At 39.9% G+C, this 22649-nt stretch overlaps 1 protein-coding gene across 4 annotated transcripts in view; it reads left to right on the top strand.

The window, feature by feature from the left end:
- The window catches only part of rcor1 (REST corepressor 1), a 202789-nt gene that overhangs the window by 76628 nt on the left and 103512 nt on the right, over positions 1 to 22649 (top strand). For 3 of the 4 annotated variants that reach the window (XM_048537055.2, XM_048537057.2, XM_048537056.2), the window contains exons 1-2: positions 4023 to 4437; positions 4584 to 4640. The exons of the other annotated variant lie outside the window; for it this stretch is intronic. In XM_048537055.2, coding sequence (XP_048393012.1) covers positions 4263 to 4437; positions 4584 to 4640 — 232 coding nt within the window. In that variant the 5' untranslated portion in view covers positions 4023 to 4262. Of the gene's footprint in view, positions 1 to 4022; positions 4438 to 4583; positions 4641 to 22649 lie in introns of those variants that run through there. 4 annotated transcript variants of the gene reach the window in all.

Consider the following 22649-nt stretch of genomic DNA (forward strand, 5'->3'; position numbering starts at 1 on the left):
TGGAAGGGAGACAGGTGTTGCATCCGCTGTGCATGCATGTGCAGCAAGTGTTGCAAGGAATATATTCACTTTGAACCTATGACCTCCCAGAGCTACCTTGACCACACTTTCTCACATGACATCCCTGAAAAGACTCCCATCCATTTTCTTAGTTTTGCCATTTCTGTTGCATCTATTCTGATGGTGCAATATTTGATGGTGTACCTTTTCTTCTCAATCAACGATTGCCACCCAGTATGGTTGACAAGGCCTTCCAAAATGTCTTATCTGTTTCACACACTTCTGCACTCACCCCTTTTTTTAAGATCAATGACAGAATAAACCACCATCCTCATCTTCCACCCTATCTTCCAATCCACCATCTTCTACAATTTTTACCATTTTCAGAGCGATGCCATCAACAATTTTCTCTTGCCTGTCCTTTCAGCATTCTAAAGGGATCATTCCCTCTGCAAGAATCCTGGTTCTTTCTTCAACAGTCCCTCCTTTGCCCTACTGTTCCATCGTGACTAATGAAAAATAGGCATAAAGTTAATTGACACAAATTATATCTGCCTGAGCAGCTGATTAGTTGTGGCTCTTATTAATTTTTATTCAAGTTTACATTGCAGTTTCCATTCAGAATAAAGATATAAGAATCCATAATAGGAAAAGTTAACTCAAGAGTGTTACAAAAATACAGCACTTGTATCAGGATGTAACATTTAATTTTGAAATCACAGGGCACACTTGTAAACTCTTACTTCAGCAATGACATATTATGTTCTTTTGTTCAGTTTAATTATTACGCCTCTCCAGAATCCTTCCAAAAGCATATCAATCTTGCTTGTATATATCGCATTCCTGCATTTTTTTTAATATGACAGTCTAGGTCATTGAAGTAAAACATAAATAAAATTTTATGAAACAGCCTTGGGAACTCCAATATTAACACTGAAGATCTATTTTGTGGAAATTTGGCTTATGATAGTGACCAAAGAAAAGGAAATTCCTGTCTGCTGTTGAAGATATTGTGTACTGTAAGGGAAAGGAATGTTAAAAATAAATACGATTCCTACATTTTAAAGAATGTACCAAATAGAGCATGGTAGAAAGGAATTCTAGCAAAACTGGAATCAATGAGAATCAGAGGTATGATTCTCTATTGGTTAGAATCATGCGTGGCACAAAGGAAAGTGGTTATGAAGTTTGGAAGTCAGTCATCTCATTTCCAGGACATCTCTGCAGGAGTTCCACAGGACAGTGTACTTGTCTCATCCATTCTCAGCCACATCATCAATGTCCGTCCCTTCAATATAAGGTCAGAGCAGGGATGTTCACTGATAACTGCACAATGTTCAGCACCATTACCAATTCCTCAGATACTGAAACAATCCATGTCCAAAAGCAACAAGATCTGCACAATATCCAGGCTTGGGCTGACACATGGTGAGTAACTTTTGTGCCCCACAAATAACAGGCAATGACCATCTCTATCAAGTAAGAGTTTAACGATTGCCCCTTAATAATCAATAGTATCAATGTTATGAATCCCCACTATTAACATCATGAGAGTTACTATTGACCAGACTGAAATGGACCAGTTGTTTTAGTATGTACCTACAAGAACAGGGCAGAAGATATGAGCCCTGAAGCAAGTCACTTACAAGACACAAGTCAGGAATATGACGGGGTACTCCCCTCTTGTCAAGATGAGTGTAGCTCCAGCAAAATTCGAGAAGCTTGATGTCATCCAGGATGAAGCAATGCACTTGACTGGCATCACATCCAGAAACATTTGCTCCCTCCACCATCAACATTCAGCTGCAGCCATTTGTAGCACCTACAAGATGCACTGCAGAAATTCAACAAGTCTTTTTAGTCAACACCTTCCAAAATCACAAGCACTACCATCTGGAAGTACCAAGACAGCAGTTATGTGGGAACACCACCAGCTGCAAGTCCCCGTCAAAGTCACCCACTATCCTTACTTGGAAATATTCCATCATTCCTTCACTGTTATCGGAACTCCCTCCTTACTTGAATTATGGACGTACCAACGCCATTTGGACTGCAGTAATTCAAACAGTCAGTTAATCACCACCTTCTCAAGGGCAAGTAGGCGTAGATAGTATGGTGATTGGAACCAGGTGGATCTTGTTGACTACAAGATCTTTGATTAGAGCTGTTAACCTGGGCCAAACAGGAAAGCCCTGTTGACCAATATAACCAGGAGATTTAGAATCTCCTCAGTTCAGGAGACTGACTCCGAGCTGGCTGGCATCAGCCAGTGCACTGTGCATGAGAAAATGATGGTTGACTTAGTTAAGAGATTCAGGGAGTAAATATTGGTCCAGCCGGTGATGACCACATCTTGTGAATGAATAAAAGTATTTAACATGACCTGGCTGTATAAGGGCTACTACCAATATCTCAAAACCAAAGAATAGCTGCCAAGTGAATATATCAAAACAATGTTTGATAAAAGATCACTATCTTAAAATATGAAAACTTTAAATAGATATTTTCAATTATAATGTTTGGATCTGTCAAGTATTTTCTTTAAAAGAGTGTGTGTACATTCTAACTGCTTATTTAATGGACATCACATTAAGTGGGGCATATGGACTACTTTCACGAAAAGATAACAGATTGTAGTTGTTATTCAAAATTTAATCGTAAGCATTCTCATTATTTGACGTTTTGATTTTAATTGTTCCCTATTTCACAATGGTTGGACACGTCCGATTAAATTTAATATACATATGTATTTTCGTAGATATATATGCAAGAGCAGCCAAATCAAATTCGGCGTTCAAAAAGATTTAATGATGCTTTACGAGACTTTCAAGGAAATGATCCCGATATAGCTTTTTTTTGCTGCACTCAACAAGAGTGTACTACATCTCCTGCGTATATGAAACACTGTCTTTAATTACTTCCTCCATTGCAAACAACTGGATGATGCTGGTGAACAACCTCATGGTGAACTGAGGCTTTTTGGGCTTTTCCAACAGAAAGTATCAAATACCCATATAACCCTTGTATGTTTCAACCGTCAGATATCCAATGTTGCAACATTCAAATCTATGCCAAACTATTAGGAGTTTGCTGGTGGATGTGATGTAACCAAATATTTGCATTGCAATATTAAAACCATCATGCATTGCGTGTTTTAACAAAGGAATAGAAATGACAGACGTATATAAATATTTAATCCAATAATTATTAAATTTTTTTGTTAAATTTACTCGTAGTCAATGACGGGTGCCAAATTAAGTACGGTTGTACCCAATCCGGACCCCTAAAATCACTGCCAATCTTGCAGCATTTGTGGAGCTTTGTGTACATTGAGGTTCTTGTTAATGCCTTCGACTTTCTAGAGGAAGAGCATTCAAATAGTACTTTATTATGTAAGCAGCTTAAATAATGATCAAGTACTGAACTTTAAACCATTTGTAAAGCACTTCTGGGCTACGTTTTCATCTTTTTGAAGGCGACGAATATTTCAGTTCAACAAACTCGCAGTTTATGGAATTATTTTATCTGCACCTTAACTGTTAATTATAGAGGAAGAGCTGAATCAAACTTCGCATTTCTTTTTTAAATAAAGACAATTCCTCTATCCAGCAAGCTGGGCTTTCCTCAGTCCTCCGCAAAAGCAAATAGTTCTCAAGTATGACAATATTATACTCCAAAGGTGTGTATCGTAGGTTACTAACATGATACAGTTCATTTTTTAAATGAAAAATAAAGATCTTCAATGCCTCTCGGAGCTGCTGCAGCATGTAAAAGTATGACAAGAGAATTAAAAAGTAGATGTGCTGAGTAGTGTGTGTCTGTGGGTGGCGGAGTGATCGGGAACCACGTCCAGAAGAGTGCGTCGCTCAACCAAACTTACGACGGGCGGAGCAAACGGCCAGCTTTGACGGACGGCTAACTCGGCCAATTACCGAGAGGATGGGTAGAGCCGCATGGGGCTGCTGACCAATCGGAAGTGGGTGAGGGAATTCGAGGGCCGGCACATCAGGTTCGGGTGCGCGGTTGGAGTGAGAGGAAAAGCGTAGAGTGGTGCCGGTGGCTGGTGTCTATCAGAGAGAGAGAGAACCGCGGAGACTAGCAGCTTCAGTTACTGTCACACACTGACACTCACTCTGAGACACAGACAGCTCAGGGACCAAACTTTAACACTACCAAAGTCGCTCTGTCTCACTCACTCACTCACTCACTCACTCACACACACACAAAAACCAAGGGACATCGGGGCACCGAGAGGAGCAACAATGCCGACCATGATCGAGAAAGGGCCCGAGGTTTCGGGCAAGAGGAGAGGCAGGAACGGGGCGAAAAGTTTTCCGGCGGCGGCAGTGGCAGCACCGGCGGCAGCACCGGCTGTAGCGGCGACCAACGGCAACAACTCGTGGGAAGAGGCGAGCAGCGGCTCCGAGGACGAGCATGGTAACTGGCAATAGCCTAGAGCTGACTTTCTCGTTTCTCCTTTTAAAAAAAATCCACCGATCGCGTCTCTTTTGAATTTTTACTTTATTTTAAGTGATCGGTTCGTTGATGCAATTTTTAATGGGAGAATTGACTACTTGTTACAGGTGGAGGAATGCGAGTAGGCTCTCAATATCAGGCGGTTGTCCCTGACTACGATCCTGGTGAGTTTTGAATTCTGTTTGTGTAGAGATAGCCTAAAACTGTGGCGTTCATTCTCACCACCTCACTCTTTCTCTCCTTCCCACCACCCTATCATACTTTATTCAAGGGGTTAAATTCAGTAGGGGTCAGTGAAGGAGAGAAAGGGGGATGGGACACTTTATGCTGAGCCGTCGTGAGAGGAGTTAATAAAACAGCCACAAAAGTATAGGACATTAATTATAATAAAATGAGGGCAGATGAATAACTCTTTCCCCCCGCCCTGCTGTTCGTTTTGAGAATAGCAGCAACAGCATCGTGTGCTGCAGGCGTGCTTTGACTGAAATCATCATTTCCTACCCCACCCTGCATAAAATTGAAATGTTGTATCGATATTGTTCGTGCGATCAAAAGTTCTTAATGGTAAAAATAAGCTGCAGCTCCAGGTTTGAGTGTCGCTAACTGGTTTACGCCATTTATTCAACTCCTTTCTCCTTTCGGCAATGGCTACTTTCACATTCACTATGAATGACCACGACAAAAAAAATTGGACAAATTGGAACTTGCTTTTAGAGCTTCTTGGATTTTCTTCGCAAAGTGGTTGTTAGGTCGGTTTAGTTTAAATCGGCAAAGCGATTTGAAAACTATAAAGTGCATTTTGAAGTCTGCATTATTTACCTTTGGGCGCATGTGCAAGGGCACCGAAAGCGATGCGAAAGGTGTAGTGTAATGTTTGTGTCGGAATATAATTAAAAGTTGGATAGTTAGCACACATGCGATCTTCGAGTAAAGGTTGGACATTAAATGCAGTGTAAAAAAAAATAAACCCTTAGTGAAAGTTGAAAGCAGATTTTCAAAACAAGACGTTTAAATGTTAGTTATAAACTGGCTTCGTTATTCCGTAATATTGTTTGCTCACATTTAAAAGATTACTGTTTATTATAGATTACGAGTCTTTCAAATTTTGTAATCTATGCCATTTTAGTGTCGCTTTTGTGATTTACTTAATGAGTGTTTGTCATTTTGTTTGCCATAGTTATGACAACGTTAGGTTAATATCAAAGGAAGTAAACTTCAACCCACATTCCTTTGTTTTAAAGTTGGTAGTTGGACTCAAACAAAATTAACATTGAGTTTTCCCTGTTTAAGTTCTTCAGTTTCAGGTTTTATTTTCTTGGGTAGTGTTGCAATATAAAGGGGATGTTATAGTAACTAAAGTCTACTTTGAGCAATGAAGGGCAAGTATCTTGACAGAAATATCAATACATTGATTATTGTGTTAAAACATGATATGATGGGATTGATTTGTTTGGAACACTGGTTAATCATTTTATTTGCAGTGAGGGTGCCATAGAGTCATCGAGCACAGAAACAGATCCTTCAGTCCTACTCGTCCATGCTGACCGTATATGCTATATAAAGCTATTCCCATTTGCTAGCATTTGGCCTATATCCCTCAAAACCTTTCCTGTTCACATACCCATTCAGATGTTTTTTTCAAATGTTGTAATTGTACCAGCTTCTACTGTTAATGTTGAATCTTAAAGTAGAGGAAGCTTATGGTCAATGTTGACTGCTTGAAATTTGCCAAATGGTCAGGTTGAAAGATTCTGCAGTGTTAAAGGTTTATAGAGTTGGGAGTGCTGGGGTTTGCAAAGCCATGAAAGGATTTATCGAAAAGCTGGAGATTGGGAGCTGGTGCAAGTTAGTGAAGAAATGATAGGTGAGCAGGATTGAAATAGGAAATGGGTAACAGCTGTGCATGAGAGGAAGCAACGGCTAAGCTGTTGCCCCAGGAGAGCATTGGACTAGTTAAGTTCCTCCAAAATGATATGGATGGTGTTCATTCTCAAATGTGATTGAAGTCGGATAATCTGGAAATTCTCTCTCTCTCTCTCCCAGAATGTGGTCATTTAAATTTAAGGAGGAGATAGATTTCTGTGCAGTAATCGGTTAAAGCGCTATGGAGGATGGGCAGGAAAGTGAAGTTGAGGCTAAGATGAGATCAGCCGTCAATGTATTGAATGGAGGTGCACGCTCAAGGGGCTAAATTCTTCACTCTTGCTCCTAGTTCATACGTTTTGGAAATATAGTGGGACGTTTTTGTGATCAATTGGATGTGGATTGTAACTGAATAGGTGCTAAGATTGTGATCTATTCGATTCAACCTGAAATAGATGAATGGACTTGGTGAAAAGAGTATATTTTATGCAGGTATAGGGTGTGGAAAGAAATATAGCAAATAGGTGTAGGAGTAGGCCATTTAACCTTTTGAGCCTGTTCTGACATTCGATGTGCTCATGACTGATCATCCAAGCTATCCCTGCTTTCTCCCCATACTCTTTGAGCCTTTAGTCTTGCTGCTTTTTTCTCTGACTAGTCCCGTTAGAATTTTATAGCTTTCTGTGAGATCCTTCGTCATTCTTCTAAACTTCAGTGAACGTAGTCTTAACCGATCCAATCTTCCTTTGTGTTAGACCTGCCACCCCAGGAATCAATTTGTTACACCTTCTGGTGCACTCCATTCTTAGTAAGAACACCCTTCCTCAGCAAGGGAGACCAAACTGCACGTAGTATTCCAGGTGTGGTCTCACCATGGCCCAGGACTTTTGCAGCAAGACATCCCTGCTCCTGTATTTGAAACCATCTTGTTTTTCCCACTGAATTTTAATTACTATCATGAAAGAAACTTTACTCATTTGGTGAGCTTGATTTCATTTCCTCCCATGCATCAACTCTGTATCTTCCATATGTTGCTCCTTGCTAAGGTATAGGCACTGATACTGATTTACTGTCCTTTTGAACATTACCTGATGAATGTTGGTGGTTTTGATAATGTGGAGGTGCTGGTGTTGGACTGGGGTGGACAAGGTCAGAAATCACACAACACCAGGTTGTAATCCCAACAGGTTTATTTGACAACACAAGCTTTCGGAGCTTTACTCCTCCTTCAGATGTTTGTGGGAGTGGTACCAGACACAGAACTTATAAGTAAAAGATCAAAGGGTCACACCACTGATGAGGATGTATTAAACAAACCTAAGATGCTGTTCAGTCTCTTAATCAGTTAGAACGTTCTAATATGCATACATATATCCCAGAATTCCTTTCAAGTCACGGTGCTGAGAGAATGTAAGGTTTATCAGTGTAAAGAAAAGGTGACATTTTAGGTCAGAGAATGCATCTTAGGTGTGAGGCCTTGTTTAGAATCTTTGTGTTTTGGCTTGAAGTCAGACTGGTTTTGAAGATTATGTATCAGCATCTGCTCAGCAGGCATCACAGTTGGTTCCATTATTTGTCAATGATCGATATTCAGATAGGAGTTTCCTGTTGGCAGAGCAAAACAATCAAGTGTATTTTCTCAGCTCCCTAATGATTTGCATTTATAAAACAGACATCTCACAATGACAGAAAGTGATCAAAAAGCATGTTCAGAAGTATGTTTTAGTAGGAGACATTGGCCTGGTAGGTGGTTCTGAAGCATTGGGCTCAGGCAGCTGGAGGCAGCAGTATAGCACTTAGTCGGGGATGTATTGATGCTTTGGAGTGGTATCCCTGTGTATGGATTTGGAAATGAGGATGAAAGACTGTCCTGTCTCAGTACTGAAATTGTGGTTGTGACGGCTAAAATCAGTTCATTCAGCTGTCCATTGTACTTAAGTTCTGGACTCTGTCTCTTATTACTTATTGTATAAGGTCTTTCAACCATTGATTACCAACCTTAATTTTGGCACCTACCAAGTGTATGATACAATTACTTTCTAGGTTAAATGAATGACCTAGCCAAATATATTCTATTTTAAGTTGAAATGGCTTTGTATGGAATTTATTTTGCATTTAGTTTGAATTTTTAGAATTTTAATATAACATATCAGGATCTAATGCATTTGTATTTTTCAGGATTACACTTATGGTATCTATGTGACTGCTTTTCCTTGCATAACATTCCAAGTTTTTGGGACTGTAGCTTTTTTGAAGTGGAACTTTGGTTGCCTTGGTTATATATTTGATAAATGATTAAAAATAGTAGTCAGTGGGCCTGCTTAGTGAACATTTGGGGCATGTGGAACCAAAAGACATGACGAGTCTGAGTATTGCTTCATACATGATTGCAGTTGGAAGAAGCCCAAATATTTTCTTCCTGCTTCAATGTGTTGGTGAGCAGAAACTTTCATGTAACAGTTCACACTACACAGAATTTAATCTGTATTTTCTCTGTTGGATTATTGATTGAAACAAATATCTATGCAACTTCGGAAAAGAACACACTGAACTGTGGCTTTAAAAGCCGTTTGGAAAAAGTCAATCATTTATAGAAGTATAAGTGAATTGAAAGTCCAAACTTCAAATATTTCTTGGGTGGGATGGGAGCAGTTTAGGATTCTGTTCATTGCTGATCTGTGAAAGAGAAGATTGACTGACTTTGTTTAGTGGAGAGTGTAGCAGAGATCTAAATTGATGCTTTTGTTTCTATTTGGGTGATTGAGTTCTAAATCATGTAATCAAATGTACAGTAATAACTAGATCTACTGCTACGAAGAGAAATGGTTTTGTTCTAAATCTATTAAGTGCTTACATTTAGTCATATGTCTCTAAAAATATTCTGATAATGGGAAACAGAGGTGAAAGATGGAAATCAAAATTAGAATGGACTTCAGAAAGGGTTTTCGAAAATGAAAAGATCCTTGTATGTCTGCTGTTTTATTTGAGAGAATATTGGAGCTAACTATAATGCATGTAGAATGGAGAATCATTTTCTAAAGTGGAACAAATGGTATAAGGGACATAGGTTTTTAACGTCATTAGCTTTCAAAAATTGGACTAAGAATTGGTCATTAACAGGTAATTTTAGCCCACCATGGCAACATTTCTTTGAAGACTATATTGAGATTTGAAGAAAAATCTTATGGATATATCTACATTTTCTAATACCTTAATCTATTGATTCCTTTGTCTGTGTGCTCTAGAAAGAATACAGGAACATGAAATTGGCTGCAGCTTAGGAATGATGGGTAAAGGGGTGACAAAAATTCTTACTTTGCTTCAAAGGAAAAATAGATATGGAGGGAAAGAAACAAAGTACTGTCGGTGTGTTTATTTTCCAAGAACTGATGGTGACAAATTAAAAATCAGTTAAATAGTTTATAGCAACATGTGAACTGGGTTGTGGAATATAGTGGAAATATGTGGATATGTCTGGCTGTCTTTGGATGATATCAGCATTGTATTAAGACAGCTCAGCTGATTTTTGTTTTTTTATTTGAAAGTGACCTATAATGTTAGTTTGCAAACTCACTTGTGACTATACAGTTTGTGGCAGATGTGAAATTGTGGAGATGGATTTGGCTAGAGCAACCATCTTGATTGAAAAGAAAATGAGTTCTTTTGCTATCCTTTGAGTGAAATTTGGCTTATATTCTGAAGTACAGAACACTAAATGCTGATGGTGTTGTAGTTCAGGATGTTCAGTACTACTTAGCCAGTGTTAACCCTGACTGCACAAGTCATGAGTTCGAGCTCAGCATTTGTAAAGTGTATCACTAAGAATTCTGAGTTGTCTGGTTCAGTTATGTAGGTGTGTAGGCCCCATTGACCTATTCCTTGGGGCTATTTTTAAAAGTTAGATTGGACTTTTCCTAAAATTCTGCAGATGTCTAGACCTACTCTTCCCAAAAGCAGTAGTTGACTGATCATTTCCCATTCCTGTTTGTGTGTCCTTGGCAGAGGTTGACTGCTCATTTTGCCTATAAATGCAGTATGCAGTTTAAATTTCAAGCAATTTAACTTGAACCTCTTGAAAGGCACGAGATAAAAGCAAGTTTGTTCTTTGTTCCCGTAGTTTTGATGCCTATGTGGTGTAGAGAGAGATGCACTTTCCTGATGCAAAATGGCTTGTTCACACCAACGAGTTGTCAAATAAGGAAGATTTAATATTCACCATTTAAAAGTTTTTTTGAATTTGAGTCAGTGTGGAATTTGATATCCAACAGGCTTCAATAATAGCAACTTTGTTATGAATTAAGCATGATAAATTGGCCCAAGGCACTTTGCACGCAATGTAGAACAAAATTAGACACTGACCCACATAGGCAATTTTTAAGGCTGATTATGAAAAGGAGGTTAAAGAGGGGAGGAGAGGTTTGAAAGAGATGTTTTGAAAAATCAAAACATGGGGGTTTAATGGAACTGTTTCATGTCAGTGCCCAAAGGGTCATGATATAAGTAAGGGCATGTGCAACAGAGTTTTGGATGAGTTTTAAAGAGGGTGGAATGTGACAGGCTAGCCATCAGTGCACTGCTCAGGTCAAATGTAGGGGTAAAGATTTTAGGAGATAAGTAGAGGATTTACTTGAATTGTTTGATGCTAATTAATACCTCTGCAGTCTTGATCATGGTCCAAGTTCCTCATGACCAATGTGACAGCTAAGTTATGAGCACTATAGTACAGATTTAGACATTGTTGGGGAGAATGATTGATTTAGTTGGGAGTAGGGGAACAGAGTTTGTGTCATTGGGTTCGGTTAATCCAATATGGAATTGTACAATTCCTACTTAACTGGTACTGTTTGTTGGCCAAGTAGTCTGGTTTTTCAGTACAGTGGAGGAATAGTGAGGTGTTAATGAGCTGCAGTTGGGAGTCAGCAGTATGTATGTGAAAACTTGATACTGTTTTCAGATGATAGCATGTCTGGGGGGCTAGCATGTGGATGACAACTTGGGAGCCAGGAGTAAATCTTTGGGAATGCCAGCAGTAACAATGTAAAAGAAGCCATTTTAGATGATATTCTGATTACTATTGGGTAAGTAAGAATGTATCTAGTGAATGCTGACCCGTCCAGCTGGTGATTGGTGGAGAAATGTTGGAGGAGATGGAGGTCAGCCATATCAAAAGGCAGCAGACATGGTAAACTTTGTCATAGTTACATAGTAACTTGGAGAACAGTTTGTGCTGTGGCAAGGGCAGAAACATGATTGGAGCTTGATTGAAATGTGGAATTGTGAGAATGATGGATGCTGAATTAGGAGGGAAAAACACATTCAAGGACTTTGAAAAGGGAAGAGAGTTTGGAAAGGGAGTGGTAATTTGCAAGATGACAGCCTCAAAGATTTTTGAGGGGAGTGGCAGTTGCACAATGTTAGAGATAATCAGGACCTGAAGAAAAGATTGTTAACAAGAATGGACTACATGAGGGCTAGGAGTTCTTTGAGGCAGTAATGAGCAGGCTAGACAAAGGAGAGCCAGTGGTCTATTTGCATTTCTAGAAGGCCTTTGAGAAGGTGCTGCATATGAGGCTGCTAAATAAGATAAGAACCAGTGGTATTTGGGGCAAGGCCTGGCTCGGATGGAGGATTGGCTGACTAGCTGAGTGCAGAGAATGGGATCAAAGGGATCTTTTCAGGGTGGCAGCTAATGACGAATGAAGTTTGCACGGTCAGTGTTGGGACCACAACTATTCACATTATACATTAACAGTCTGGATGAAGGAACTGAGGGCATTGTTAAGTTTACGGGTTGATACAGAGATGGAGGGATAGGTAGTGGTGAGTGAGCAGGAAGGCTGTAGAAGGATTTGGGTAGGCTAGGAGACTGGGCAAACAAGTGCCAGATGGAATACAATGTGGGAAAGTGTGAGGTGATTCACTTTGGTAGGAAGAATAAATACATAAACTATTTTCTAATCGAAAGACTTTGCACAAGGGGACTTGGAATTCCGGGTTCAGGATTCATTTAAAGTTAATGTGAGTTCACGTGGCGCTTAAGGAAGGCAAATGCAATTTTAACGTTTATTTTGGGACTAGAATACAAGAGCAGGGATGTCCTCTGAGTTTATAAGGCTCTGATCAGACCACCTTTTAGAATATTCTGAGCAGTTTTGGATCCATGTCTAAGGAAGGACGGAAGAAAGGTCTAGGCCCGAAATGTCAGCTTTTCTGCTGCTCACCCTGCTGTATTCTACACCTTGTTATCTAAGGAAGGACGTTGGAAGGGGGGTTCAGTGAAAGTTTGGAAGAATGATCCTGGGAATGAAGAGCTTGCCATATGAGAAGCAGTTGGGGACTCTGCGTATATACTCAATGCAGTTTAGAAAGATGAAGTCGGGAATCTCATTGAATATTCAGTCGTTTCAAAGGCCTGAGAGTGTACGTGGAGAAGGTGTTTCCACGAGGGGAGGCTAGGACCAGAGAGCACAGTCCCAGGGTGAAGGGATGATTTTTAGAACTGAGATGAGGAATATCTTCAGCCATCAGGAGGTGAAGCTGTGGAACTTATTGCTCCAGAAGACTTTTGAGGTCCAGTCCTTCTGTGTCTTTTGAGATAGAGATAGGTCCTTGATCAAAGTTTATGCGGAGATACCAGGGTTGAGAAACATATCAGCTATGATCAAACGGCGGAATAGACTCGATGGGTCAAAATCTTATGGAAGGGAATTTGTTTAGTTGACATTGCAATTAGTGTTGAGATGATGGGTGAAAGAGATAAAAGAAGCTAAAGAACCCTGATGGAAATGTTCAGAGATATAACTGAGTGATTTCTATTATTGATTTTGGCTAATTCTGAAGAAGTCACAATGGACTTGGTATAAACTTTGTTTCCCTGTCCACAGATGATGCCAGACCTGCCAAGTTTTTTTTTAAGTATTGCTATTTTGCTATTTTGCTGTTTTGTTTCCTCTGCCACATTTTGCAAGATTGCAAACTGAGTAAAGACCCCCAGTAAATATTCTGTCTTAATTTAGGTTTTCTTTACCTGCAAGGAAAAATAAATCATGACATCCCCTTGCTGCCTTCATTTAATGATCCTGATGTTGTCTAATCTGACTCATTTGAGTGGACATCAATCTCAGACATTCTGCTGTATGACACAAGCCAATTCTTAAGTCATTCTTGACCTTTGAGGTCTGCCTCCAGAACTCTTGCTTTGCTCAGTTCCACCATCAGGTTTGATTTGGTGACCCCTTTGCACATCTGCTATGGAGGAAAAAAGCAGCCATTATTTGGTCATGCTCCATATTGTCTCCAATCAGGGAAGCCCATCTACAATTGGTGGCTCAAGACTGAGATCCGAGATTATTGGGAAATAAGGAAACAACAGAGACGTTAAGCAAATATTGTTTTCTACTCTGCAGACAGACTTTGAGAGCCCAGAAGTCAAAAGGAACCAAGGATCTAATGAGTGATGTATTTGTTGATTAGGATACAGATATTACTGAAGACATTAAACGCATTAAAAGCCAGCAAATGCAGGAGACATGGTGTCAGGTTTTTTTTGGACTGAAGGCCTGTGATCAGCAGTGTTTCACAGGGATCGGTACTGGGTCCACTTCTGTCATGGCATTTATGTAAATTATTTGGAGGAGTGTTTAGGTGGCATGGTTAGTAAGTTTGCGGATGATACCAGAATTAGTCGTTTTGTGATCAGTAAAAAAGGTTATCTCATATAAGAGATCTTGCTCAATTAGGTCAATGGGCTGAGGAGTCGCAGATGGAGTTTAATTGGGATAAATGTGAGGTATTGTATTTGGTTTAACGAACAAGAATTAGAATTAACTTTTATTGTCACGTGTACTTGGGACATTGTACAGTACAGTGGTGAGGCCTTATCTGGAGTACTGCATATTGTTCTGATCGTCCTGCTATAGGAAGGATATTATTAAATTAGAGAGGGTTCAGAAAAGATTGACCAGGATGTTACTGTGACTGGAGGAAGTGGATGTGAGTTTGCTCGCTGAGCTGGAAGGTTAGTTTTCAGACGTTTCATCACCATTCTAGGTAACATCATCAGTGAGCCTCCGATGAAGCGCTGGTGCTATGTCCCACTTTCTATTTATGTTAGGTTTCCTTGGGTTGGTGATGTCATTTCCTGTTCTTTTTCTCAGGGGATGGTAGATTGATTTGGAGCCAGTGTGTTTGTTGATGGAATTCCGGTTGGAATGCCATGCTTCTAGGAATTCTTGTGCGTGTCTCTGTTTGGCTTGTCCTAGGATGGATGTGTTGTCCCAATCAAAGTGGTGTCCTTCCTCATCTGTATGTAAGGATACAAGTGATAGTGGGTCATGTCTTTTTGTGGCTAGTTGATGTTCATGTATCCTGGTGGCTAGCTTCCTGCCAGTTTGTCCAAAGTAGTGTTTGTCACAGTTCTTGCAAGGTATTTTGTAGATGACGTTCGTTTTATTTGTTGTCTGTATAGGGTCTTTTAAGTTCATTAGCTGCTGTTTTAGTGTGTTGGTGGGTTTGTGGGCTACCCTGATGCCAAGAGTTCCGAGTAGTCTGGCAGTCATTTTGGAAATGTCTTTGTAGGGGAGAGTGGTTATGGTTTCTGAGCCCGTTTTGTCTGTTTGTTTGGGTTTGTTGCTGAGAAAGCGGCGGACTGTGTTCATTGGGTACCCGTTCTTTTTGAATACGCTGTATAGGTGATTTTCCTCTGCTCTGCGTAGTTCCTCTGTGCTGCAGTGTGTGGTGGCTTGTTGGAATAATGTCATTATTTCAACGAGCCACCACACACTGCAGCACAGAGGAACTACGAAGAGCAGAAGAAAATCACCTATACAGCGTATTCAAAAAGAGCGGGTACCCAATGAACACAGTCAGCCGATTTTTCTGAGCAACAAACCCAAACAAACAGACAAAATGGGCTCAGAAACCATAACCACTCTCCCCTACGTCAAAGACATTTCCAAAATGACTGCCAGACTACTCGGACCTCTTGGCATCAGGGTAGCCCACAAACCCACCAACACACTAAAACAGCAGCTAATGAACTTAAAAGACCCTATACAGACAACAAACAAAACGAACGTCATCTACAAAATACCTTGCAAGAACTGTGACAAACACTACTTTGGACAAACTGGCAGAAAGCTAGCCACCAGGATACATGAACATCAACTAGCCACAAAACGACATGACCCACTATCACTTGTATCCTTACATACAGATGAGGAAGGACACCACTTTGATTGGGACAACACATCCATCCTAGGACAAGCCAAACAGAGACACGCACGAGAATTCCTAGAAGCATGGCATTCCAACCGGAACTCCATCAACAAACACATTGGCTCCAAATAAATCTACCATCCCTGAGGAAAAAGAACAGGAAATGGCATCACCAATGCAGGAAATGACATCACCAACCCAAGGAAACCTAACCAGATAAATAGAAAGCGGGACATAACACCAGCGCTTCGTCGGAGGCTCACTGATGATGTTACCTAGAATGATGACGAAACATCTGAAAACTAACCTTCCAGCTCAGCGAGCAAACTCACATCCAGAACCTCAACCTGAGCTACAAATCTTCTCAAAACTCGCTAGCACTGCCGGAAGTGATGGATGCAGATATAGTTACGTTTAAAAGACATTTGCATAAGTATATGAGTTATAATGAGAGTCTGGAAAGGTATGTGGTTGAGGAGTGACCTTTTTTATAGAGGTTTATAAAATCATGAGGAACATAGTTAAGGTAAATAGTAAGATTCTTTTCCCTAGTGTGGGGGAGTTCTAAACTACGCTGCATATTTTTTGAAGTGAGAGGAGAAAGATTTTAAAAAAGGACATGAACAACTTTTTAGTTTACAAAGAGTGGTTCATGGGCGGAATGAACTGCTAGAGGAAGTGGTGGATGCAGACATAGTTACGTTTAAAAGACATTTGCATAAGTATATGAATATGAAAGGATATGGGCCAAACACAGACAATTAATTTTGTTTGGGAACATGATCGGCATGGGCTAAGTGGACTGAAAGGTCTGTTTTCATGCTGTATGACTCTGTATAACTGTCCATTTTTGACAGTTCTGAAATAGTGGGTACGGTGGCGATTTTTCAGAATCTACAACGATTTGCAGTAGTCCTGTTCATTAGAAGGAAGCAAATGTAGCAGTGCTGGTTATAAAAACAGAACAAATGGGCTCTAGCCCAGTAAACGTAACATTGATTAATCAGTGAAATGCCGAAATCATCCTCAAGGAAGTGGTGTTCGTATTTAGAAAATCAGCATGGCTTGTTAGAGATGAAAGGGATGTAAGTGGTTTATGAATCTAGTAGAGGTTTTTTTGTGGATGTACCTGGTAGGATGAATAAAAGAGACACAGTGGATATAGAATATGTACACTCTAGAAAGATATTCAGTAAGGTAGTGTAAGAGAGTCTGTTGCTTAAAATGGGAGCTCATGGAGTGGGGGGTTGATATTAGCATGGATAAAGAGTTAATTGAAGGATATTAAACAATTGGGAATTTTCAGTTTAGCCCGCTGCTACTATTGAGTTACTGCAAGGATCCATGTTGGATCCACACGTGCTCATAATTGACTTTAATACCTGGGGATAGCAAGTCACGTATCCAAGTTTAGTGAAACAAATTTAGATGGAAAAGTGAGCCATTGAGAGGACAAAGTCTGCAAACAATGGAAGGCTAGCGGATGGAGTAGAATGTGATGAATAAGAAAGCAGGATTTTTAAGGATTAGTGTCCTTATCCACAAAAGGGTTAAAGCTAAATGAGTTAGAGGTAAATACTAGACGTGCTGGAAATGTGAATAGAAACAGAAGATGTGGCGCGATTTGTAGAGAAATAGTTAACATTTCAGGTCTGTGACTTTCCTTGATGGCAAAGTAGGAAGTTTGAATGTACAGGTACAAAAGCAATTGGGCAGTTAAAGGTCAAAATACCAATTATTACAAGTAAGTTGGAGTACAAAAGCTAACAAGTCCTGATGAAATTGACAAGAATGTGAAGAGTACTGAGTACCGATTTGATCCCCGCACCTAAGGAAGGGTATTACTAATGTTGGGTGGGTTCTATGAAGATTCATTAAATTTCTGGGTTGAAAGGCTTTCCTATGAGGAATAAGTGAGTATGATATTCATCTATATATGAGATCATAAGGATTTGACGGTTGCTGAGACGTGTATCCCTGGCTAGAGAATCAAGAATTGGGAGACAGGTTACAAATTTAGTTTTGATTGCCTTTAATTGTTTATTGAATTTAGCCTCATACGTTGAAGATCCTGTTAATGATGCAGTTAAATCAGGCATCTTCATGAACTGTGAATTAGTCAGTTGGCTCCCTCAACACACTCTGTCCAGCCCTTTTTTTAAAATTGTGTCATTTAAAACCTACTTTGTTTGCACATTTTCAAGTCACATTTCACAGTATTTTCTCCTTTGAGCACCTCTGATTAAACTTCTGAGTACCACTTTGGGACATCTCCTTGTATTGTACATTTATCATCAACTTGCATGAAATAAGTGGTATTTGCACAAGACAATTAAGAGCATTCATAATTTTACTGAAAATGTTTGTTTTTATTCCAACAAAATTCTTTTGTATAATTCCTGAACCCCATTTTTTTCAACATTTTTTTTCCCTGCTTATGTTGGGAAGGACAATTTGTGATGTGTTGTCAATCTGAACTGTTGACTGTTCTTCTCTCTCCACAGCTTTTTGACCTCTTATCACTTTTTTTTAGCTCTTTCAGATTTCACTTTTGTTATACTATGTAGAAACTAGGTGCAGGCAAAGGCCATCTGGCACTTGGAGCCTACTCTGCTCCTCAATATGAGCATGGCTGATACTTTGCCTCAAAGTCATCTTCCTTTTCACCCGTACTCCTTTTATGGCCTATAAATTTAACTGTCTCTTTCATGAATAAATTAAGTAACTTGGCTTCTGTGGTTGAGCATTATTAGGTTTGCTACCTCTTTGAGTGAAGGAATACTTTCTCCTTGCAGTTGTAAATGGCCAACCCCCTATTCTAAGACTAATCCTTGGTATGGAGGGAAGACACTCTCCCTGCATTTTGTCTACATTTTATAAGCTTCGTCACATCCCCTTGCATCCTTCTAAACTCTAGTGAATACAGGACCAATCAAACCAATTTCTTATCATTGGCTAATCCTGCTATCTCCAGTTTCAGTCTTATGAACCTCTTTAGTATTCCCTTTATGGCAAGTATGTTCTTTCTTGGGGAGACCAAAACTACAAGCAGGACTCGGAAGGCCCCTATAACTACAGTAATACACCCCTCCTTTTGAAATCATGCTGTTTTGTAATGAAGGCTAAATTGCCATTGCTTGCTGCAGCTGCCTGTCTACTTTCATTGACTGGTGTACTAGGGTGCACACATCCCTATGTACGTCCGCGTTTCCCAATAAATTACCATTTAAATAATGCCATTTTTAATAACAAATGTATAACCCCACATTTAACCATGTTGTACTGCATCTTTGTGTATTTGCCCACTCATTCAAATTGCATTAGGAAAGCTTGCATTGCTGTTAGTAAGACACTTTACCTTCTTCCTCGTTTTGTTATTGCAGAACAACCATGACCATTATCCTTAATTTTTCCATTATAAGTGGCAACGTTTGTTGCTTACTGTTGTTCCATCTCTTATATTCTATTGCATAGTCAAAATTATTCTGTCATCTAATTTTGCTTTGGTTGATAGGATTTTGCATTAATGTATTTAATTGCTCTGTAAGATTTACTGCCTTTAAGGCTGTTTATGAATTTGCGTTTTGGTATGGACCTCCCCAAATTTTGGACACTCTTTCGAAAGTATTTCAACTACTGGCTAATATTAAGTATTGTTTTTGTTATTATCCTGATGGGAGATAATGTGTCAAAGGTGAATTAAATTATCGAAAACTGATGTTGACAGAAAATGCTTGAAGAGCTCTTGGAGTTTAGTTGCAAAGGGTGGCTTCATTTTATATAGCTGGGGATTTTTGTGGTTAATGGTGCCATTCCAATCTAGAAAGAAATACAAATACTTTACATCACAGACTTGGCCAGCTATTTGTGGAAGTAAGTGTAGTACTTATTATTTGACAAGTAAGCCATGGGACCACAACTGCTCTGGAGTCCTCCTAATGGCAGTTTGATAATTTGTATGCCAATTTTTCAATACCTGGAATTAAAATGCTGTAAGCAGTGAAAGTGACATTAAGGTGCTGAACTGTTGGAAAATTATAGCTGATTTACTGATATTTTTGGGAAAGAAAACCTGTCGTTCTTTCCTGTTATAGAGTACAGGTGACCTCAGTACAACACTGAAAACATGTGCTCTGAAGTGTTCTCGCAAGTGACAGTATGTTAAACTACTTGGAGAACAAGAATGGCAAATAAATGTCAGGTCTCACTTGCAAGACTAACCCCTGGGGTTTTGTTTAAAATGAGTTCCAAATTTCCATGTCTGACTGAGGAACATAAGCTGTTGCCTTTTTCCTCTTGATGTTCTGGGTGTTGTATGAATTCATGTATCAATTTTGGGAGAAGAAGCAGCTGAAGATGGTTGGGCCTAAGATACTGAATCCCTGGGCAACTCTTGCAGAGATCTTCTGGAACTGAGATGACTGACCTCCAGCAGCCACAGCCATCCTTATTTGTGCTGGCTAAACCTCCGACCACTGGAGGATTTCCCCCTGTTTCTATTTAACCCAGGTTTTAGAGGGGCGCCTTGATGGGGTACTCAGTCAGTTGCAGCCTTGGCCTCAAGGCCAGTGACTCTTGCCTTACCTCTGTAATTCTGTTCTTTTGTCCACGTTTAAACCAAGGGTGTAATCAAGCCAGGAGCTGACTGGCACTGACAGAACCCAAACTGTTTACGAGTGAGCTGGTTATTGCTGAGCAAGTTCTGCTTGAGAACATTTCCTTCACTTTGCTGATAGTGCTAATTGATCTGATTGAATTTGACTCCTTTTTTTGTATAGAGGCTATCTAGACGATTTCTCAAATTGTTGGAACAGCTTGGCTAGGGGTGTGGTGGTTCTGAAGCACACATCTTAATATTATTGCTAGAATGTTGTCAGAACCAATTTGCAGTCCAGTGCATTCCTCCATTTCTTGATATTGTATGGAGCCAACAAAATTGGCTGGAGATTGTCTGAAAGAGAGTACTTTTTTTTAGAAGTTTGTTCAAGGTGTGGATGTTGCTGTCTAGGCCAGTATTTATTGCTCATTCCTAATTGCCTAGCGAGTAGTTTGAGTTGACCACACTTCTGTAGATATGGAATCCCATGTAGGCCAGACCAGGTAAAGATGGCAGTTTTTCTTTCTTACAGGATATCAGTAAACCAGATGAGTTTTTAATGACAGTTTAAAAGTTGACCATTTTTAATAATGAATGGTCATTGTAGGGCTAGGTTTTTTAAAATTTTTGATTTTGGCTCAGATTTCACTAACTGCCACAGTAGAGTTTGAACCAGTGTCTCCAGAACATGAACCCGAGGTTCTGGATTACTAGTCCGGTAACAAAATCACTATCCAGCCAGTCACCGCAACCCCCCCCCCCCCACCCCCAACTCACCCTTGTTGGCCCCCATGTTACTTGTGTAATTAGATGGTTAAAAAAGAACTTATTATTTACCTTATGCAGAAATTGTGTGCCTAGTTTCAGCTGATTAATAGTAAGAAGTCAGCTTGTCATTTGAGGCCTAGAACAAATACTCCCTCTTGGAGGGCTTGCGATATTTAAGACTGTTCTTTATTGATCTTTTATGGCCACTAGCTATCAGATTTATGAATCCTAAATTGTCTCTAAGTTGTTGATCTACCAGATTTTGATAGTAATTATTTGCTACACGTTTCACAAACTTAGACAAGAATGACCTATGAATACTATTGTAGTAATCAGAGACTGAAGCATATTAATGGAGGCAATGTTTTAATGCTTTTGATTCATTTCAAGCCATACTTGATAGTAACAGTATAGGGAAACAGCTCAGCAGATTTCTCATGGGGAGTTCATATTTTGAAAATGGTCACCTTCCTTGTACATCACAATGGCTACTTGACTTGTTTGGTACCTGCCCCCATTTTTTAAAGAACCTTCTGCAATATATTGAATTTAGCATTATTCTGAAGTATTTGTTATGAAAATAGATTTGATTAACTGTCACCAGATGATGGAGCTTTTTTGAATTGAAGGCAGTCTGTTTAAATTTAAGTATGATTTTCTAACAAATTTGATAGCATCTGTTAAATGTCAGTGCCAGTCATTTGGTTGCTGCTTATAAGTTACACTACCTGATTTTTATTTTCTTTCTAAACTGGTTCTTGAATGTTTGGATAACTACTTCTCCCTTTTATTGGTAAATACGCATTAAAATGTGAGGGCCATATCATTTTAGTGGCACGTGGAAAAGATTTTATGCAGTAGTCTTGTTAAACATTTGCATTTCATCTAGAAACTAACTTGGGATGCTTTGAGAGTTGGTGTGGACTTGTTGGGCTGAAGTGCCCATTTCCACACTGTAGGGAGTCTCCGTCTAATTGTAGAAGGATTTTTTTCATCTTTTACCTAGTGGAAGTGATTAGCTCAAATGTAGTTAGTTGGAATGGAGTTTGGCAGGGCATGGTTGGGAAGCTTTGGTTTCAGCTGATTTTTGGTTTTTGCTTGCCCTAGAACAGAGGTGAATGTTTAAGAATGTTACATTTGTTTCAGCCTAAGACTGTTTAACTGTAGTTTTAATCACTATTCAAAGTAACAAACTCATTCACTTCTCAGTCTCCATCTCAGGCAACCAGCTTGTAACTGATGTCCATTTCAAGCCCACCGACTCCCACAGCTACCTAGAGTACACCTCCTCCCACCCACCCTCCTGTAAAAATTCCATCCCCTATTCCCAATTCCTCTGCCTCCGCCGCATCTGCTCCCACGATGAGGCATTCCACTCCCACACATCCCAGATGTCCAAGTTCTTCAAGGACCGCAACTTCTCCCCCACAGTGGTCGAGAATGCCCTTGACCGCGTCTCCCGCAATTCCCGCAACGCATTCCTCACACCCCGCCCCCGCCACAACCGCCCAAAGAGGATCCCCCTCGTTCTCACACACCACCCCACCAACCTCCAGATTCAACACATCATCCTCCGACACTTCCGCCATCTACAGTCCGACCCCACCACCCAAGACATTTTTCCATCCCCACCCTTGTCTGTTTTTCGGAGAGACCACTCTCTCTGTGACTCCCTTCTTCGGTACACACTGCCCTCCAACCCCACCACACCCGGCACCTTCCCCTGCAA

Source organism: Stegostoma tigrinum, chromosome 10 (genome assembly GCF_030684315.1).
Source record: "Stegostoma tigrinum isolate sSteTig4 chromosome 10, sSteTig4.hap1, whole genome shotgun sequence".
Classification (NCBI taxonomy): domain Eukaryota; kingdom Metazoa; phylum Chordata; class Chondrichthyes; order Orectolobiformes; family Stegostomatidae; genus Stegostoma; species Stegostoma tigrinum.